Here is a 20,795-nt window from a genome sequence, read left to right on the forward strand (position 1 = left end):
ACAAAAGAGTTCAAGAAAAGTCTGAAGACAATTTATCTTACTTATAAACATAAACTGTACCTTTAATATAATTTTCAACCCAGACATTTGTGCTTCCTGGGAAACATTTCTTTGGTAATGTCTGGATACACTTTTGGTTGTCACACTGGGGAAAAGTATGCCACAGGCATCTAATGAAGCCTGGGATTCTGGTATCATCTACACTGCACAGCGACAACCCCAACACCAAAAAGTTTACTCAGCTCCAAATTATCAACACCATCATTGTTAAAAAACCTTTCTTGGGACGCCTGGGTGGCTCAGTTGGTTAAGCAGCTGTCTTCGGCTCAGGTCATGATCCCAGCGTCCTGGGATCGAGTCCCACATCGGGCTCCTTGCTCGGCAGGGAGTCTGCTTCTCCCTCTGCCTGCCATTCTGTCTGCCTGTGTTCACGCTCTCTCTCTCTGACAAATAAATTAAAAAATCTTTAAAAAAAAAAAAAAAAACCTTTCTTACTTCTAGCCATCTTTCTTAGAAAGTATAGAGATTAATGAAAAACACCAGTTGATGATAAGAATCAAATTCTGTTTACATATATACACAAAATATTTCTTATATTGGTTTAACAAACATGATTTTGTTACATACAAAAATCATGTTACATTGTGAAACATACAAAGTACAATAAATAAAGAATATGGTATATTAACCTTTGAAAATCTCAGGAAAATTTCACTTTGTATTTTGCAGACCTTTGCCACAAATTCTTTACCACTTAAGGGAAACACTAATTATGGTAGATAGGCTGCACTGCATCACACCTGTACTGGTCTATTTGTAGCCATCACATTCAATGGTGATTATAAATGTAAACAACTGTGTTATTTATATCCCATTTATAATCTAATATAAATACGCCTGAGTAATTACAAACATTGAAATACATTTATAAAATATAAACCAATTTCCATTTCTCCTTTCTTTTACAGTCAGGGCATCATACTTTTTTTTTTTTTTTTTTTTTTTTTTTTTTTTTTTTTAAGTGGGGGCAACAGAGGGAGAGAGAGAAAAAGAATTTTAGGCAGGCTCCACCCCCAGTGCAGAGCCAGACGCAGGGTTCCATCTCAAAGCCATCAGATCATGACCTGAGCTGAAATCAAGAGTTGGAAACTTAACCAACTGAGTCGTCTGGGAGCCCCTATGTTTTTAAAGTAAGCTCTGCACCCAATGTGGGGGCTTCAACTCGGCATCCTGAGATCAAGAGTCACTTTCTCTACTGACTGAGGCAGCCAAGCATCCATGTATTATATTAACTTTAAAGAAATTATGTCTCAAAGTAGGTTATATCATCTGGAAATTTTATTTTACAAGAGCAAAGAACATGTTAGAAAATATTTGTTCCTCAAGCTTCACTGAATCAGACTTAAGGATTAAAAACCACAGGCCTACGAAAAAAAACAAAGTCTTTACTACAGCCTTTGCCTTTATTATACTCTGCTTGAGCCCCACTTCCGCCACAATGGCACCCATATCAAGGCTATCTCCATCTCATTCTTTCACAGCTTTCTTCACTTGAGTTCCACCCCTCCTAGTGCTTTACCAACTTGCACATACTTCATTTGTCTCTTTTCTAGAATTTGATACAATCTGTCATCATCTTTGATTTTTATATTGTTTATGCTATCCTTTAGAATGTGAACTCTACAAAGGCAGAGACTTGTCTACCTTGTTCGCTAGTGTATCTCCTGCATTTAGCAAAATGACTGGGGCGTATGACATTGGTAAATATTTGTTGAATAAATGAAGACTTATTGAATAAGTGAATTCATGAATATACACAATAACAGATTGCTACCAAAATCCCAGAAAGTGTCAACCAGGAAATAAAAACAAAGAACAAAGTTGATTTAAAAAAAACAAACAACTATAGGCATCATTTAAAGATTTTATTTATTTATTTGATAGAGATTACAAGTAGAGAGGCAGGTAGGGAGAGAGGAGGAAGCAGGCTCCCCGCTGAGCAGAAAGCCCGATGTGGGGCTGGATTCCAGGACCCTGAGATCATGACCTGAGCCAAAGGCTTTAACCCACTGAGCCACCCAAGTGCCCCACGATATCTATAGTTTAAGCAAATTAGAGATACAAAGAATCACTCTATATACGACAACTTCCCAAAATTATACTTTCCAAACAAATAATGGGACAATCTATCATGTAAAAAGATAATTAATATAAAATGACACTTCAAGAAGTTAAAACCAACTACAAACCAATTACAAAGGAAACATTTAAACAAAAGAAGACAGGGTACATCGTAAAAGGATGGACAAAAATGTATCAGCCCCAAAAAAGGGAAGGGATTAAAAGAATATAAGATAAAGCCAGACTTCAAAAGAAAAGAACATTAAATTGGACCAAGAGAGATGCTTTACAATGATTATGATTCAACCCTTAAACTAAAACTGTCAAGAATGTTTATAAACCAAGAATTCTGCAGGAAAACCACCAGGAAGTAACAGCAAAATTAAAACAACAAAAAAATTTGGCAGATTTTAAATGTTTGCTCAGTCACCACTCATAGAAAGTAATCAAAAACTAGTATGCAAAGGGTGATCTGACAGATGTTTTCCTTTAAAACAAAAATACAACAACAAAAGTAAAACAGATACACCAACATAGCATAATAAGGAAGTAAGGGAGAACATGCAAATACAAGAAGTTAGCAATAAAAAGGGAAAATTACAGACAAGAATTAAATTCTGGGGCTATACTCTGCAAAATGTATATGCTATTAAATCTGAAAATTAACAATGGATGATTTTAGGAAAGCAGAGATTATAAAAATTAATTTATGAGATGGGAAACTTAATGATGGACATAACCAAAGAAGATACAAAGAATACTGTCCAAGAAACAAGAAGACAGAGAAACTCATGGGTGTTTGTGTTCAAATCTTCAAGGAATTGAATATTCTCATAAGGAAAGAATGGAAAGAAAAAGGAAAACTATCCTTCTCTTTTGATGTATCTGGCATCACACACCAACCAAACCCTGAGAAAGTGAACAAAAAAAGAAAACTGGATACTAAAGCAAAAACCCTTCAGATACATAGAAAAAGAGTCCAGAAATATATAGTTAAAAAAGGTTTATTTATTCTAGGAGTCCTTATTCAAGGACAATCAATATTAAGAAACCTAGTAATATACTTCAACACCTATTAAGTCTACAACAACAAAGACTTAATAGATGCAAAAATAATTTATCAATTTCCCCTCCCATACCTTCTGATATATATGCCTATTTCATTAATTAAAAAACCACACACGTCTCCAGCATGTAAAGGGTGTTAAGAATATTTGCTGCAGCATTATTAAGTACTTAAAAAAATCATTCATTGGGTACACTTACGTAACGGAATACTAAATAACCATACAGTCTTAGAGATTATCTGAGAAAAAGTAAACTAGAAAAATAAACATCAAGCAATTTATACAACTTATTTCCAGATAAGTGGGATTTTACTAACAAGCATATATGGTTACTTGTATAATCTGACTGGGAAAAAGTGAAAATCCTCATCTTGGGGTGCATGGGTGGCTCAGTCAATTAAGTGTCTGACTCTTGGGTTTTGACTCAGGTCATGATCTCAGGTTCGTGAGACCGAACTCTGCACCGGGCTCCGTGCTCAGCATCTTCTTAAGACTCTGTCTTCCTCTCCTTCTGCCAACCCTCTCAAATAAAGGAAGGAAGGGAGGGAGAAAATCCTCATCTTGTCCTTATAAGTCAAGTAATAAGGAGATGGGATGAGTTTAAACCAACAAAGGCCATTCAAAATGGCAAATGAAAACAGGGTGAAACAGAAAAGTAGGGGCGCCTGGGTGGCTCAGTGGGTTAAGCCTCTGCCTTCGGCTCATGTCATGATCCCAGAGTCCTGGGATCGAGCCCCACATTGGGCTCTCTGCTCAGCAGGGAGCCTGCTTTCTCCTCTCTCTCTGCCTGCCTCTCTGCCTACTTGTGATCTCTGTCTGTCAAATAAATAAAATCTTAAAAAAAAAGAAAAGAAACAGAAAGGTACACAAACAGGAAAAGGCTGAGCAAAGTTAAAACAGTGATATCTATAGGAAAAATTGCACTGCAGACAGAAAATACCAATGACTCGGTATAACGATTAGTGTGAGGATATAGAGGAACAGAAAGTACTCAATTAAAATTTCTCCAATAAATTATTATCAAGAAATCCTAGAGTTTTATCATGTTCTTAGAGAGCTACTGCAACCTCATCTGGCAAGCTGAACATCTGCAGCTATGCTGCACTATACTGCCATCTGCAGAGCAGACTTAACACTAAAATTTCCCTGGAAACATTCAGTTATTTTGATTTTAAAGGTACCAAGAAAATGGCAGAGAAACTTAAACTAGTACTATACTATATTAGAAAGTGAAGAAGAGAGACAGCAGGTATAAATCAGCAACACAAGAATAAGTCATTATAATACTTCAAGCTGAAAAATTAAGAAAAAAAAAAATATAAGTGTATTATTTAATAAAGTAAGGGAACAACCACCCAAAGAATTAAAATAAAACAAGTAGTGCCACAAATCAAAGGGACTCAAATTAGTGAAAGGAAAACATATCTGCTTTTCACTGTAAGATCTTCCTACTTGAACATGATACTTACGTTTTAATACTGCACGTTTTTTTCAAATGGATTAACTATGCCAAAGAATAAAGGAATCAGCTATTTTTTAAAAAATACTTCTAAGTGGGTGCCTGGGTGGCTCAGTGGGTTAAGCCGCTGCCTTCGGCTCAGGTCATGATCTCAGGGTCCTGGGATCGAGTCCCGCATCGGGCTCTCTGCTCAGCAGGGAGCCCGCTTCCCTCTCTCTCTCTCTGCCTGCCTCTCCATCTACTTGTGATTTCTCTCTGTCAAATAAATAAATAAAATCTTAAAAAAGAAAAAAAAAAAACAAAACTTCTAAGTATCTTAAAAATCAAGTCCACCTCAACATTTTTTCGAGGGGTCAAGTCAATTTGAGAAGTATGAAAGTTTCCATAAAAGCAAAACTGTAAGTAAAGGAGACTCAAGCAACGCAAAAATTGCTAAGCCAAACCTTTCTTAAATGAGCACCTATCGTTACAATGTAAAAAAGAAGTTCACTACTCCCTTACATATAGACGCTTACCTTATTTATTAGAAAATACAATACAGAATAACTGGAATACTCTGAAAACAATTTTTTAAAGTTACAAATTTACAGTAAATTAATTTTTACTTTACAGTAAAATTTATTTATTAATAAATTTTAAAATTAATAAAATTAATAAATTAATTTTTACTTTACAGTAAAATTTATTTATTAATAAAGAAGCTTACCTTATTTATTAGAAAATACAATACAGAATAGCTGGAATACTTTGAAAACAATTTTTTAAAGTTAAATTTACTATTACAGTAAAGTTATTTACTGAGAACCAACTGTATACAAGATGCTCTCAATCACAATTTTCCACCAAAATACAACATTCTATTTCCTCAGATAAATCACGGTCATCTAAGTAACTTCAGGTTAACTAAATTCCTATCTACTAGCACCATAAGCCTGAATATTTACAGCCAGATAACATATGAAAGAAAAACTTACATAGTACAAATTACAAAATCATAATCAAAAATGTATGGGCTACTAAAGGGACAAGAATTATATGGGTATTTTTTATACAAAACCATTTCTTCAATAGAATCTCTTTTATTCAATACAATAAACATCAGTCACTAGGACTACCAGGCAGGCATAGCAAGTTTTCACTCTCTGGAATCTAATATTACTTTTTTATCTTATGTAATTCTATATTATTAAAATTTTTTGGTATCTGTTTTACTTCTCAGGTTTTATAATTAAAATGATGTTTAATTAGGTTCAAAATTAATACAAATACAAATTAATCTAAATTTATAGTAAAATAGATTTGTCTAAATGAGAATTTCTACTATAGTAGAGATTTCTACTATTTCTACTATAGTAGAGATTTCCCATGAATAAAACCCTTGTTTAACTATTTTACCTGTCAAATGCTGATGAAATATTTTTTTAAAGATTATGTTTATTTGAAAGACAAAGCCCACACCAAATCGAGGTGGGGTGGGGTGGTGGACAAAAGGAGAAGAAGAGAGAGCATCTCAAGGAGATACCCAACGGAGTGGGGAGCCCAATGCAGGGCTCAATTCCACAGCCCTGAGATCATGCATGACCTGAGCCGAAATCAAGTCAGCCAACTGAGCCACCCACGTGCCCCTGAAATAAAATACCTAAAATTCAAAATATAGGCATCACACATTTAGTATAAGAAGCTTAGCATCTGACTCTACAACAGTCAGAAAAAAGTAATCTTGCCTATCCAATTTGATAACCAAAAGACTCACAAGTTATTAAGAGAGTATCAGTCACCAACAAAAGTTTGTTTTTTCCCATTCTGCGTCAAGCTTTCATATCAAGATATGAAGTAATATTTGTAAAATAACATAACTAAAGAAATAAACTATCTGGTACAGCTGTTATAAGCATAAGATATCACAACCTACTGATACTATGATTACAAGTAAAATTAACCAAAAATCTTTCAAATAACATATTTCAAATGGCATTCTGAGAAACAATGTTACTGGTAAGATTATTAGCTGTGCTCTAAGAGATGATAAAGCTAAAAATCACTACTACAAAATCTGAGTTATAACTGGATTATAAATATAAATTTTGTCACACTGTATTTCTAACATACTTGAAAATTAAACAGAAAGGCTCACCTTCATCCACAGAAAACTGACAGCTCTTATCATTGAAGAAAAGAATTTTCTTCTTATCGGGACGATTTACAAATAGTATCTGGTCCCCTAAAGCCTTAAAAGATTAAAAAAAAAAATTTTTTTTTTCAGTTAACTCCAAATTACCTCACCCCAAAAGATTTTCTTTTTAAAACAACAAAGGATTCCCATTTATTTTAACCTTCAGTTACAGCATTAGTGTCTAATGCACCTAATTTTAGTTCTTAAGTTTCTTTCATGAGCAGTTCTCACTATTTTACATATTGGTATTTTAGGACCTTTATTCTTAGAGATCTTCCAAAGTACAAAAAGAAGTTACTTATTTTGGGGGGGAAAAAACCCAAAAAAACTCAATCTATGTTTCAGTTATGATTTGGGTCCACTGGAGTCTTTTTTTTTTTTTTTAAATAATATGAAGGACGTTGTCTTTTCTTTTTTTAAAAATTATTATTATTATTATTTTTATTTCTTTTCAGCGTAACAGTATTCATTGTTTTTGCACCACACCCAGTGCTCCATGCAATACATGCTCTCCCCAATACCCACCACCTGGTTCCCCCAACCTCCCACCCCCCACCCCTTCAAAACCCTCAGGTTGTTTTTCAGAGTCCATAGTCTCTCATGGTTCACCTCCCCTTCCAATTTCCCTCAGCTCCCTTCTCCTCTCCAGCTTCCCATGTCCTCCATGTTATTTGTTATGCTCCACAAATAAGTGAAACCATATGATACTTGACTCTCTGCTTGACTTATTTCACTCAGCATAATCTCGTCCAGTCCCATATGAAGGACGTTTTCTTTTTTTTTTTTTAAAGATTTTATTTATTTATCAGAGAAAGAGAGGGAGAGAGAGTGAGCACAGGCAGACAGAATGGCAGGCAGAGGCAGAGGGAGAAGCAGGCTCCCTGCTGAGCAAGGAGCCCGATGTGGGACTCGATCCCAGGACGCTGGGATCACGACCTGAGCCGAAGGCAGCTGCTTAACCAACTGAGCCACCCAGGCATCCCTGAAGGACGTTTTCAATACAGATATCCGGATGTTGAAACACCGAATTGATTAGAGGATATTAACTTTCTAAATATGGTGTCCTCAAGCACATCTTCATTAATATAGGTTATCAATTTATGAATCTGTTGTTATACAAAGATATTCCTTTTTTTTTTTTTTAAGATTTATTTATTTATTTGTCAGAGAGAGAGAGCACAAGCAGGCAGAGTGGCAGGCAGAGGCAGAGAGAGAAGCAGGCTTCCTGCTGGACAAGGAGCCTGATGTGGGACTCGATCCCAAGACCCTGGGATCATGACCTGAGCCGAAGGCAGAGGCTTAACCGAATGAGCCATCCAGGTGTCCCTGGAGTCTTTTTATTAATCTAGAGAAAACTGGGGGGCTGGGAGGGGCTGCATCATGCTCTCTGCTCAGCGGAGAGCCTGCTTCCCCTTTTCTCTCTGCCTGCCTCTCTGCCTACTTGTGATCTCTCTGTCAAATAAATAAAATCTTTAAAAAAAAGAAGAAGAAAAAAAAAACTGTGGGATTTTGGTGTTCTTACTTTTCCTCTACCTTAAAATATTTTGCCACTTATTCATCACCACCAATCAGTTATTTCCAATTATGTTTTAAAAAGCTACAACAGGGGCGCCTGTTGTAGCTTTTTAGAGGCAGGCAGAGAGAGGGGGAAGCAGACTCCCTGCTGAGCAGAGAGCCTGATGTGGGGCTCGATCCCGGAACCCCGAGATGATGACCTGAGCCAAAGGCAGAGGCTTTAACCCACTGAGCCACCCAGGCTCCCATCTCTGAAATAAATTTTAGAAAAAAATCTTAAAAAGAAAAAACTGACAAAAAGGATTGAGTGAACAAATCCTAAGAGACCTCTGGGGCACCAGCAAGTAGACCAAAATACGCACTGTGGAGTCTCAGAAAAAGAGAGAGAAAAAGTGGCAGAGAGCATATTTCAAAAAATAATGACTGAAAACTTCCCTAAGTTGAAGAAATATATGAATGTAATAAACACTCAAGAAGCTCAATGAATCCAAAGAATATGAACTCAAAGAGACCCACACAGAGACACATTATAAATAAACTTTCCAAAGACAATCTCGAAAGCAGCAAGAGACAAGCAAACCAGCACATACAAGGAAGGGATCCTAAAAAAAATTGTATTTCTCATCAGAAACTTTAGAGGCCAAGAACCTCTGGTGGCTCAGTCAGTCTTCAACTCAGTTTTGGCTCAGGTCATGATCTAAGGGTCACGAGTTCGAGCCTTGTGTCAAGCCTTATGCTCAGCACCAAGTCTGCTTAAGATTCCTTCCCCCTCCGCCTCTCTCCCTCCTGCTCTTCCCACCAACTCACACTCGACCACAATTTAAAATAAATAGAATCTTAAAAAAAAAAAAAAGAAAGAAAGAAGGAAAGAAACTTTAGAGGCCAGAAAGTAGCAGGCTGCTATATACAAAATGCTAGAAGAAAAATCTGTGAACACAGAATCTTCTATCCAGCAAACCTACCCTTCAAAGGTAAGAAAAAATTAAGATATTCCCAAATAAAAAGGCTTTTTTAAATAGTTAAAAAAAGAAAAAAAAAAAGGCAGAGGATTTCATTATCACTAGGATCTACCAGGCAAGAAATGTACAAGGGAGCCCTACAAGAGAACATGAAAGAATCAGTAACTCAAAGTTAATATGAAAAAATAAAGATCTCACTGAAGCTAAGCACATGGGCAATTATAAAAGCTAGTATCACTGCGCAAAAGTTTGTAACTATACTTTTTGTTCTCTACAGATTTAAGAGACTAATACATTTTAAAAAAGCAATTATCAGTCTAATAGCTAGTATCACTGTAACTCTTTTATATCTCCAAATTTTGGCTTTTACATAGTTTAAGAGACTAACAGATTTAAAAGAATTATTAGGGGGTGAGTGTGTGGCTTAGTTGGTTAAGCAACTGCCTTCGGCTCAGGTCATGATCCTGGAGTCCCGGGATCAAGTCCCACGTTGGGCTCCCTGCTCCGTGGGGAGTCTGCTTCTCCCTCTAACCTCTCCCCTCACACGGTCTAATAAATAAATAAAAACTTTTTAAAAAGATATTAAAAAATAAAATAATATAAGTATTATTCGTTTATGGCAATGTGTGAAGATGTAATTTTGTGACCTTTACAACAAAGAGGTGGGAATGGAGATGTAAAGGAGTAGATTTTTAATATGCTACTGAAGTTAGGCTAATATAAATACAAACCAGTACAAATGTTATAACTTTAGGATGTTAAATATAATCCCCATGGTAACCACAAGGAAAATAGCTACAGAACATACACGAAGGAAATGAGATAGGAATCTAACATTTCAATATTAAAAAATCAAGGAGGGGCACCTGGGTGGCTCAGTCAATTAAGCATCCAACTCTTGATTTTGGCTCAGGTCATGATCTTGGGATTGTGAGATGGAGCCACACAACAGTCTCCATGCTGGGTATGGAGCCTGCTTAAGATTCTCCCTCTCCTCCTGCCCTTCCCCCAACTCTCTCCAAAAATAAAAATAAAAAAATGAAAATACAAATAAATCAGCTAAACACAAAATAGTAATGCAGTAAAAGGAAGAACAAAAATGCAGAAGGCGTATAGAAAACTAAACAAAATAATATTCCCTTGTAAGTAATTAAAAAGTAAGACAATTAGGGACTCCTTGGTGGCTCAGTCAGTTAGGTGGCCTTCAGATCAGGTCATAATCCCAGGGTCCTGGGATTATCGAGTCCCACATTGGGCTTCTTGCTCAGCAGGGAGCCTGGTTCTCCCTCTCCCTCTGCTTATGTGCACTCTCTCCCCCCATACCCCATCAAATAAATAAATAAAATTTTAAAAAGAAAGAAGATTAAACTCTGCAATCAAAAGAAAGAGATTCCAGGCAGCCTCGGCAAGCATATGAGCCCTTCTAAAACACATCCCCGAGCCACCCAGTGGGCAGCTTCCAAAGGCACCAGCAATCTACCCCCAAGCGGCCCCTACTCTGGAGAGGCTAGCCATGCACACTAGAGCGCCTGCAGCCGTTGCAGCTGGGCCTCTCAGCCAGATGTGTCAGAGCCAGCTCCATTCACCAGTGTACCACCAGCAGCTCCTACTGGGCCTCAAAGCCACAAAGAAAGACAGTGCTGAATATCAACAAGTTCACACCAATTGTGGCCCAGACACAAATCAGACTGCCCCTCAAAGGGGATACCCCTGGGGTACTTGCCTCAGGTGATGAGGGGGGCCCCAAAGGACACCCTTTACATAAAGCCACTCCTTCAAAACAGGGAAACATAACTGATCTAACCAGTATATAGAAACTCACACAGCTAGGCAAAGTACGGAGGGAGAGGAATATATTCCAGAAGAATAAAACAAAGCCTCAAACAAAAAACCCTAAATGAAATGGAGGTAAGTAATCTACCAAATAAGAAGTTCAATGTCATGACCCAAAAAATACTCACCGAACTCATAAGCAAAACAGGGGAATACAGTGAAAACTTCAACAAAGAGAAAATTTAAAGAGCGCTGAAAAATCAGAACTAAAGAATACAATAACTGAAATGAAAAACACTGTATAGGGAATCAACTGCAGGTCAGCTGATACAGAAGAATGGATCATTGATGCATAAAACAGGGTAGCAGAAATCACCCAATCAGAACAGTAAAAAGAAAAACAAATCATGTATCTGATTAGCGGTTACTATCCCAAATATATAAGGAACTCATGGAACTTAATACTAATTCAAAAATTGGTAGAAGATCGCAAAACACGTTTCCAAAGATGGCCTACATATGGTCACCAACATGCTCAACATCATGACTAGGAAAATGCAAAACCACAATGAGGTACCTCATCTCACACCTGTCGGGATAGCCACTATTAAAAAGACAAGATATAATTGTTGGAGAAAATGGAGAAAAGGGAAATCTCAGGTACTGTTGGTAGCAATGTAAACTGGAAATTAACTATGAAAAGAGAACAACCATATGCTCCAGTTACTTATCCAAAGAAACCAAAAACACTAACTAAAAAAAATATATGCACTCCTTTGTAAACAGCATTATTAACAATAGCCAAGATACAAAAACCTAAGTGTCCGCTGATGGATAATCAGATAAGGAAAATAGATACACACACATAAATGGAATATTATGTAGCCATAAAAGAAGAAATCTTGCCATCTGTAATAAAAATGAATGGACCTTGAGGGCATTATGCTAAGTGAAATAAGTGAGACAAAGGAAGAAAAATTTGTATTATCTCACCTTTATGTGGACTCTAAAAAAAGAAAGAAAATCCTTGGTGATTGCCAGACACAGCAGTGTGGATGGGGAAAATGCATGAAGTAGTCAAAATGTGCACATTATGAAGTTATAAAATAAGTCATGGGGATGTAATGTACAGCATGGTAACTACAGTTAATAATACTATATTACATGTTTAAAAGCTGTTGAGAGATTAAATCTTAAAAAGTTCTCATCATTAAAAAAGAATTTGGTGCTGGCGCGCCTTAGTGGCTCAGTGTGTTAAAGACTCTGCCTTCCACTCAGGTCATGATCCCAGGGTCCTGGGTTCGAGTCTGCATCAGGCTTTCTGCTCAGCAGGGAGCCTGCTTCCCCCCCCTCTCTCTGCCTGCCTCTCTGCCTACTTGTGATCTCTGTCAAATTAATAAATAAAATCTTTTTTAAAAAAATTTGGTGCTACATATGGTGACATGTTAATTGGACTTACTGTGGTGATATAATTTCACAATATATACAAATATTGAACCATTATGTTATACATCCGAAATATGATGTATGTTTCAAAGCTGTTAGAATAAAAGAATTCATCAAAGTGGCAAGACAGATACAAAGTCAATACACAAAAGTCAGCTACATTTCTATATATTAACAATGAACAATCTGAAAAGAAGTTACAAAAACAATTCCATTCACAAAAGCATCTAAAAGAATAAAATACTTAGGAATTAACTTAAAGAGATGAAGGACTTGGCACCATGAAAACTATAAAACACTGCTGAAAGGGTGCACCTGGGTGGCTTAGTAGGTTAAGTGCCTGCCTTTGGCTCAGGTCATGATCCTGGGGTCCTGAGACTGAGGCCCAAGTGGGATCCCTGCTCAGCAGTAAATTTGCTTCTCCCTCTTCCTCTGCCCCTCTCCCTGCTCAAGCATTCTTTCTCAAGTAAATAAAATCTCTAAAAAGAAATAAAAATGAAATACTGCTGAAAGAAATTAGACAACATAAATGCAAACACACCCCAGATTTACAAATTAAGATGTAGATACTATCCAAAGTGATCTACAGATTCAGTGCAATCCTTATCAAAATCCCAATGATGTTTTTTGCAGAAATAGAAAAACCCATCCTAAAATTCATATGGAATCTCAAGGGACTCTGAATAATCAATCTTGGAAAGGAAAAACTAAGCTGGAGGATTTACTTCCTAATTTCAAAACTTCCAGTAATTGAAAGTGTAGTATTGGCATAAAAGCTGTGGAAGAGAGAACCCAGAAATAAATTGTCCCATGTATGCTCAAACGACTTTTGACAAGGGTGCCAGGGCATTCAATAGGGAAAGGACAACCTTTTCAACAGAAGGTGTTAGAAAACTCAACATCCACATACAAAAGAATGACACTTGACCCTTACCTAACACTATATATGAAAATTAACTAAATGGATTAGAGACCTAAATATAAGATCTAAAACTATAAAACTCTTAGAAGAAAACTTAGGGCAAAATCTTCTAATCTTGGATTTGGCAGTCATTTCCTGGAAATGCCACCAAAGGCAACAGAAGGGAAAAAAAAAGTGACACATATGACTACACAAAAATATTGGCATCTGTACATTAAAAAACACTATCAATGAAGTAAAAAGGCAGCTCACAAAATGGGAGAAAATACTTGCAAAGTGTGTATCTAATAAGTGATTAACACCCAGAATACATACATACTAGGACAAGTAAAACAACTCAATTCAAAAAATAGGCAAAAGATTTGACATTTCTCCAAATAATGTATACAAATAGACAATAAGCACATGAAAGAAATATCCTCAGTATCACTAATTACTAGGGAAATACAAATCAAAACTACAATGAAATAAACCTCATATCCATTAAAATGGCTACTATTTGAAAAAAAAAAAAAAAAAACAGAAAAGTGTTGGAAAGGACACAAAGAAATCTGAACCCTTGTGCACTGCTGGCAAGAATATAAAATGGTAAACCCACTGTGGAAAATAATGGTGGTTCCTCAAAAAACTAAAAACAGAATTACCATATTATCCAGCAATTCTACTTCTGGTTACATACTCTAAATGGAAAGCAGAGTGGCACATGGGTGGCTCAGTTAAGCAACTGCATCTTGATTTCAACTAAGGTTGAGATCTCAGGGTCATGAGATCTGGCCCACACCTCAGGCTCCACACTTGGCATGGAGTCTACTTGTCCCTCTCCCTCCTCCCACTTGTGTGCACACTCTCTCTAAAATAAATAAATACTAAATAAATATTCTTGAAAAATATATTTAAAAAAATCAAAAGCAAAGTCTTGAAGAGAAACTTTTTACGAACAAGTTAATAGTAGCATTATTCCCAACAGCAAAATAATGGAAGCAACCAAACGGATAAGCAAACTGGTCAATGCAGTACTATCAGCCTTAAAAAGGAAGGAAATCTTGATACAAGCTGCAACATGGAGTAACCTTGAGGATGGATACTATGCTAAGTGAAATAGGACAATCACAAAACAACAATGTAGAATTCTACTTGTCTGAGTTACTTAGACAAGCCAAATTCACAAAAAGAATGTTGCCTGCTAGGGACTGGAGAAGTGGGATAAGGAAAGCTGTTTAGTGGACTAAGTTTCAGCTTTACAAAATGTAGAAGTTCTGGATTATCTCTTGTACAACTGTGAACATATTTTACACTAATGAACTGTACTCTTAGACATGCTTAATATGTCAAACTCTACCTCATGTGACAGTTTTTACTACAATTTGTTAAAAATTTAACTAAAAAAAAAACCACCTGAGGAGAAGCCATTCCATACATACCTTAAAAATAAATCCTATTTCAAATCTGAAGAGGGCTCTGCTTCGGGAAATGGCCAAGTCCCTCCTAAGGTAACTTTTTTTTAATAGAAAACTTACTACAAACTCTGGATATTTTCCAAAAGAGTTCAAAGAACAAAAAAGATGTATTATTTGCCACCCACTGCAAAAAAGACAAAGGTTAGAGTTTGAGTCTAGCCAAGATAACTGCCCATTTATACACAAAAACCAACAAAAACACTCTGGAGGAATCTAACAGAATCTTGAGTCTTTATTACACATATAATTCACAAAATTTAAGACTCAACAGAAATTTATTAGACATACAAAGAAGCAGGAAACATGACCCATACTCGAGAAACAAAGCACAGACCAGCCCCCCCAAATGACCCAACTGTTAAATTAGAATAGGAAGATTTTAAAGCAGTTGCAAGAAATTTTACTCAAAAATGTACTGGAAAAAAAGGCTTATAATGAATGAAAAAAAAAAATCAGCAAAGAAACAGAAGACATAAAGAACGGAAAGTCCAGAACTGAAAAATACTATCTCTAAAATAAAAAATTCACCAATGGGAATTCACAACAAATTAGAGGTAAAGAAGAGAAGTCCACTAACTTGACAATAGATCAAAACAAAACCAAAAAAAACCCTAATAAATAAATAAATAGAAAGAGCCTCAATGACTTGTAAAATAACACATGTCACTTAATTACCAATAAGTACAGGAGAGAAAGGAGCAAGTTTTACTCCTGAGGTAGCAAGACAAATGAAACATCAATAACTAGCATTAATCATTAGCAACTGTGCAGAACAGAGACTAGCAGCCTTTCCAACTGAGTTCCAACTTTAAACTGGAAATGTTATCCGTATGGCTTTCTGTAATAGACTTAGGAATTAAAACAGCAAGGTTATTAGTCAATGCTTTCGTGTTTAATACCTCTGGTTCCTCAGGTTAGCAGTGTCTACAAGAATTGTTGAAGCAGCTCTTGTCTACAAACATAACTTCTGAGAAAAACTTTTGAGATGTCTTTGAGAAAAACTTTGCAGAACTATTCTGAAGACACAATCATACCCAAAACAAAACAAAAAGGAGATGTCAAATTTACACAAAAATGGTGGCTCTCTGCCCTGCTCTGTAGAACAGGACCCAAATTTCAAATCTTCGACTGCAACCCCAAGTATATATAAAGGAAGCTATAAAAATAAAAATTTACATTACCTGTTTTCTTAAAACAAGACATTATTAATTCAAATTATACTAAGATATAGAAAGAAAAGAGAGGTTACCTTGACAGCTTTCTGAGAATTGGGGAGTCCTTCCTCTATGTCTTCTAAAAGAATTCCTCCTAAGCCTCGCTGGTCATGCTTATCTAACAGCCTAAGGAGGGCTTTCTTATCTTTCAAGTTGTATTTGGGCTTGAAGGCATACTTCCCATCTATTACTTCAATTTTGGGATTATTGACTAATGCCTGTAACAGTGACACAATTTGGATATATTAACAAAAGGAAACCCCATATACATGTTCTTAAATTCTACTAATTATTTTAAAAATATTGATACCAAATACAACCATAAATAAGTTATCTTGTGAATATCAACTAGCAGATCTAAAATACTGGACATCGAAGATCCAAAAACCAATAGGTAGAGATCAGCAAGTTGCTCACTTTTTATAAAAGAAACTTTTTATTATTGCGTTAATTCTTTAGATGAGTAAAACCATTTTATCACAACTGAAACTGCACCCACATTCTTTTGAAAATAAAAGATAGAAAAGAATAAATGCTAGTTAACATTAATAGACAAAGTGAACTGGGTATTGCTTATCCCACCCTCAAAGTATAGTTTATCACATATTGGCATTTTGTGTGAAACATAACCCTGGGATGAATATACAATAGTCTGCCCCACCTGGTATCACCAACAGGTGTGGAAGGAACTGAAAAGCACCACTAGTGCATATAAGAAATTTACCTATAGTGGCAGCTTGAGAATGAAACTAAGTAGGAATGCAGGAATTATTGAATATAGTTATATTCCTAGTCAGTTCTGCTGTACAGCTACTACTAGAAGGAAAGCTCTTCGAGGAAGAGCTACCCTATTTATTTTCTTCTGCAGCTGCCAGCCTGACCCTGGAAAGGAGAAAGAGAAGAACATAGAAGAAAGGAGGGAGAACAGAATAGTAAAAAAGTAATTTTTAACTAATGTTGGTAGTCTATGAAATTTGAAGATTAGGTAATGCAACAGGATGTTTATGACTATTTATCATTAAGATGATGTGCTATAGGGCACCTGGGTGGCTCAGTGGGTTAAGCTGCTGCCTTCAGCTCAGGTCATGATCTCAGGGTCCTGGGATCGAGTCCCGCATCGGGCTCTCTGCTCAGCAGGGAGCCTGCTTCCCCCTCTCACTCTGCCTGCCTCTCTGCCTACTTGTGATCTCTCTCTGTTCAAATAAATAAATAAAATATTTAAAAAAAAAAAAAAAAAAAAAAAAAAAAAGATGATGTGCTATAATGTTATGTTATTTTATATTCTAAAAATCAAGAACAATATTTTGCTCAGTATAATAAATTACTGAATTAGATTTAGGAATTTTACATTTGCTCTTTAGACTACAACACTGGTCACAGAATATATTCTTCTTAATTGTCATTTCATACTTAAATAGAAAAGATGGAAATGTGTGAATTTTCTTAAATGCTATTCATTTCCAAATTAGCAGGGTCAGTGATTACTGTGGGTTTCTTTTCCTCCAATGATGTGTGTATATACACAGTGTAAGGATTAGTTTTCCAAGTAATCTGTCGGAGACAGTAACATCACCATCAAGTCATAATAGTAGTATGAGTACAACAAATATCTCACTATCCCTACATTACCTCATGATTTAAATGTTCAAAAACATGTATAAAAACAATTCTAAATTTAGCAATTTTAAAAGTATCAATTATTCTGTAAAAACTTAAATGAAACTGGTATAATAACTGAATTTTTTATAATTTTTGTGCTAAAAGTCTTTGCCATTTTAAATAGATACATAAGTTTTTAAGAAAACCAACAAATCAAACCACCTCAAAAAATATGCATGTTAAAAACAAAGAATCTATACCAGTTCTTTTAAGTAAAAATAATGGTCAGATTAAAAACCTTAGTTACATAGCAAATATCTCATGGTAACTAACTAATTTTTTTAACTCCACTTTAAGGCTATTCTTACCTCAGTCATTAGCCATTGTTTCTGCTTGAGTCCTATATCTAAATGTTGTGTTTCATCCAAAATTTCTTCTAAAGTGAGAGGATGCGTATCTCCTCGCTGATGCCGTGTCTATTGAGGGAAGAAACTGTAATTAGGAGATAATTTTAAAATGCTAGATGCATAAGTAATAAATACAAGTAAGTTAATCTTTCAGAAATGGAGAACATGTATTATCTGAGGCAATACAATAGTGATGAGGAGAATGGACTGTAAAATCAGAATCAGGTTCAAATTTGTAGCTCTGTAAATCAAATGATAAACTGAGAAAAGGTATTTTCAATAAATAACCCAAAAGCTCGTCTTCCTAATATTTTATTGGCCCCAAAAACCTAACAGGAAAATGACCCAAAGACAGGAACACAGAAATCATACAAAAGTGGGTGGCTCAGTCACTTAAGCTTCCAACTCTTGACGGCAGTTCAGGTCATGGTCTCAAGATCTTAATATCAAATCCCGTGTCAGCCTTTGTGCTCAGTAGGAGTCTGCTTGAGATTCTCTCTCCTGAGAATCTTGAGATTCTTCTCCCTGCTCACGTACTTTCTCTAAAATAAATAAATAGGGGTGCCTGGGTGCCTCAGTCCATCAGGCATCTGCCTTCAGCTCGGGTCATGATCCCAGGGTCCTGGGATCAAGACCTGCATCAAGGCTTCCTGCTTAGCCGGGGAGCCTGCTTCTCCCTCTCCCTCTGCTGTTCCCCTTGCTTGTGATCTCTCGCTTTCTGTCAAATAAGTAAATAAAATCTTTGAAAAATAAGAATAAAAAATATGAAATGAAAAATAAATCTTTTAAGAAAAAATCATAGAGGGACGCCTGGGTGGCTCAGTGGGTTAAGCCGCTGCCTTCGGCTCAGGTCATGATCCCAGCGTCCTGGGATCGAGTCCCACATCGGGCTCCTTGCTTGGCAGGGAGCCTGCTTCTCCCTCTGCCTCTGTCTGCCATTCTGTCCGCCTGTGCTCACTCTCTCTCCCTCTCTCTCTGACAAATAAATAAAATAAAATATTAAAGAAAAAAAAAAAGAAAAAATCATAGAGGGGAGCCTTGGTGGCTCAGTCAGTTAAGTGTTCAACTCTTGGTTTCAGCTTAGATCATGATCTCATGGTTCATAGGATCAGGCTCATGTGGGGCTCTGTGCTTGGTAGAGAGTAAGCTGGAAGAGTCTCTCCCTCTGTCCCTCCCCCTGCTCATGTACTCTCTCTCAAAATAATCAATCTTTTTAAAAAAATGAATAAAAATGGAACTCTGTTGAGTATTATATACAAAGTGAATTTTATCAATATTTTAATATACATGAGTTATTCTAATCAACTGTGTGCTGACAATAATAGTTGTGATAGTATTTAGAACTTATGGTCACAAGAAAAACATTTCTAACATATATACTATTGCGGCAAAAAGTATGACAGATGATGACTGAAGTATTTTCAAGCATGAGGGCGCCTGTGTGGCTCAGTCAGTTAAGTGACTGCCTTCAGCTCAGGTCATGATCATGGGGTCCTAATCTCCCTCTACTCCTCCCTCTTGCTTGTGCACATGCTCTATCAAATAAACAAATAAAATCCTTAAAAATATACATATTTTGGGTGCCTGGGTGGCTCAGTCGTTAAGCATCTGCCTTCGGGTCAGGTCATGATCCCAGGGTCCTGCGATGGAGGCCCACATCGGGTTCCCTGCTCAGCAGGAAGCCTGCTTCTCCCTCTGCCCCTTCCCCTGTTTGTGCTCCCTCTCTCTCTCTGTGTCTCTGTCAAATAAATAAATAAAATCTTTAAAATAAAAAAAATATATATATGTGTGTATACATACACACACATATTTCAAGCATAAAAATACACAACATTAGGCTAAAATGCAGTGGGAGTAACAAAACAGACTTACAAGTTCAAAAGGAAAATAATTAAAATTTCCAACCATATGTTTGTTTTTACCATTTTTTTTTAAAGATTTATTTATTCTAGAGAGAGAGTGCACGCACGTGGGGGGAGGGGGGAGGGAAAGAGAGTTTTGTTTTGTTTTGTTTTTTTAAAGATCTTTATTTATTTGAGAGAGATAGAGAGAGAGTGAGAAAGCACAAGCAGGGAGGAATGGGAGAGGGAGGAAACTCCCCGCTGAGCAGAGAGCCCGACATGGGGCTCAATCCCAGGACCCTGGGATCATGACCTGAGCCAAAAGCAGACGCTTAACGGCTGAACCACCTACGCACCCCCCAGAGTGTTTATATTTTTAACTAATAATGAGATTTAGATCCCCCTAGAGAAATGTAAAAGAGGTATTCTGTTGAAATATTATGATATGTCAGAAATTCCATTCTTTGTCACTATTTCAACTTTTGCTGAAAAACTAATTGTCAATTTAAATATGTGCAGAGAGATACATAATTTCTCAAAATTGTTTCAGGAAATAACTGAGCACAAAAATTGAAGGTCACAGTCCTAAAGAAAGTTATGAAAGTTACGGATCATCTAGATTAGTGACGACTGCATTAGCAGAGTAGCAGTAACATGACATTTGAATGTCAATCTCCCTCAACAGACTAATAGCCACGGGGGAATACTTTTTTCCAAGTAGTCCCAGCAATAGTGCTAAAAACAGCATACAGTAGGTTTTAACTATTGTTTATCACCATGGGGGAATGGGTGGATGGAATGAATGAATAGGGAATATGTGTCAAATGTTATTATTTGATAAT

At 36.4% G+C, this 20,795-nt stretch overlaps 1 protein-coding gene across 2 annotated transcripts in view; it reads right to left on the minus strand.

Moving 5' to 3' along the window:
• The window catches only part of GTF2E2 (general transcription factor IIE subunit 2), a 67,725-nt gene that overhangs the window by 13,511 nt on the left and 33,419 nt on the right, over positions 1 to 20,795 (minus strand). The window contains exons 4-7 of one of the 2 annotated variants that reach the window (XM_059156338.1): positions 18,074 to 18,181; positions 16,142 to 16,324; positions 6,782 to 6,875; positions 1,912 to 3,030 (exon numbers count right to left, since the gene is read on the minus strand). In XM_059156338.1, coding sequence (XP_059012321.1) covers positions 2,927 to 3,030; positions 6,782 to 6,875; positions 16,142 to 16,324; positions 18,074 to 18,181 — 489 coding nt within the window. In that variant the 3' untranslated portion in view covers positions 1,912 to 2,926. Of the gene's footprint in view, positions 1 to 1,911; positions 3,031 to 6,781; positions 6,876 to 16,141; positions 16,325 to 18,073; positions 18,182 to 20,795 lie in introns of those variants that run through there. The other variant, XM_059156337.1, reaches the window with a different exon arrangement.

Source organism: Mustela lutreola, chromosome 18, assembly GCF_030435805.1.
Source record: "Mustela lutreola isolate mMusLut2 chromosome 18, mMusLut2.pri, whole genome shotgun sequence".
NCBI lineage: Eukaryota > Metazoa > Chordata > Mammalia > Carnivora > Mustelidae > Mustela > Mustela lutreola.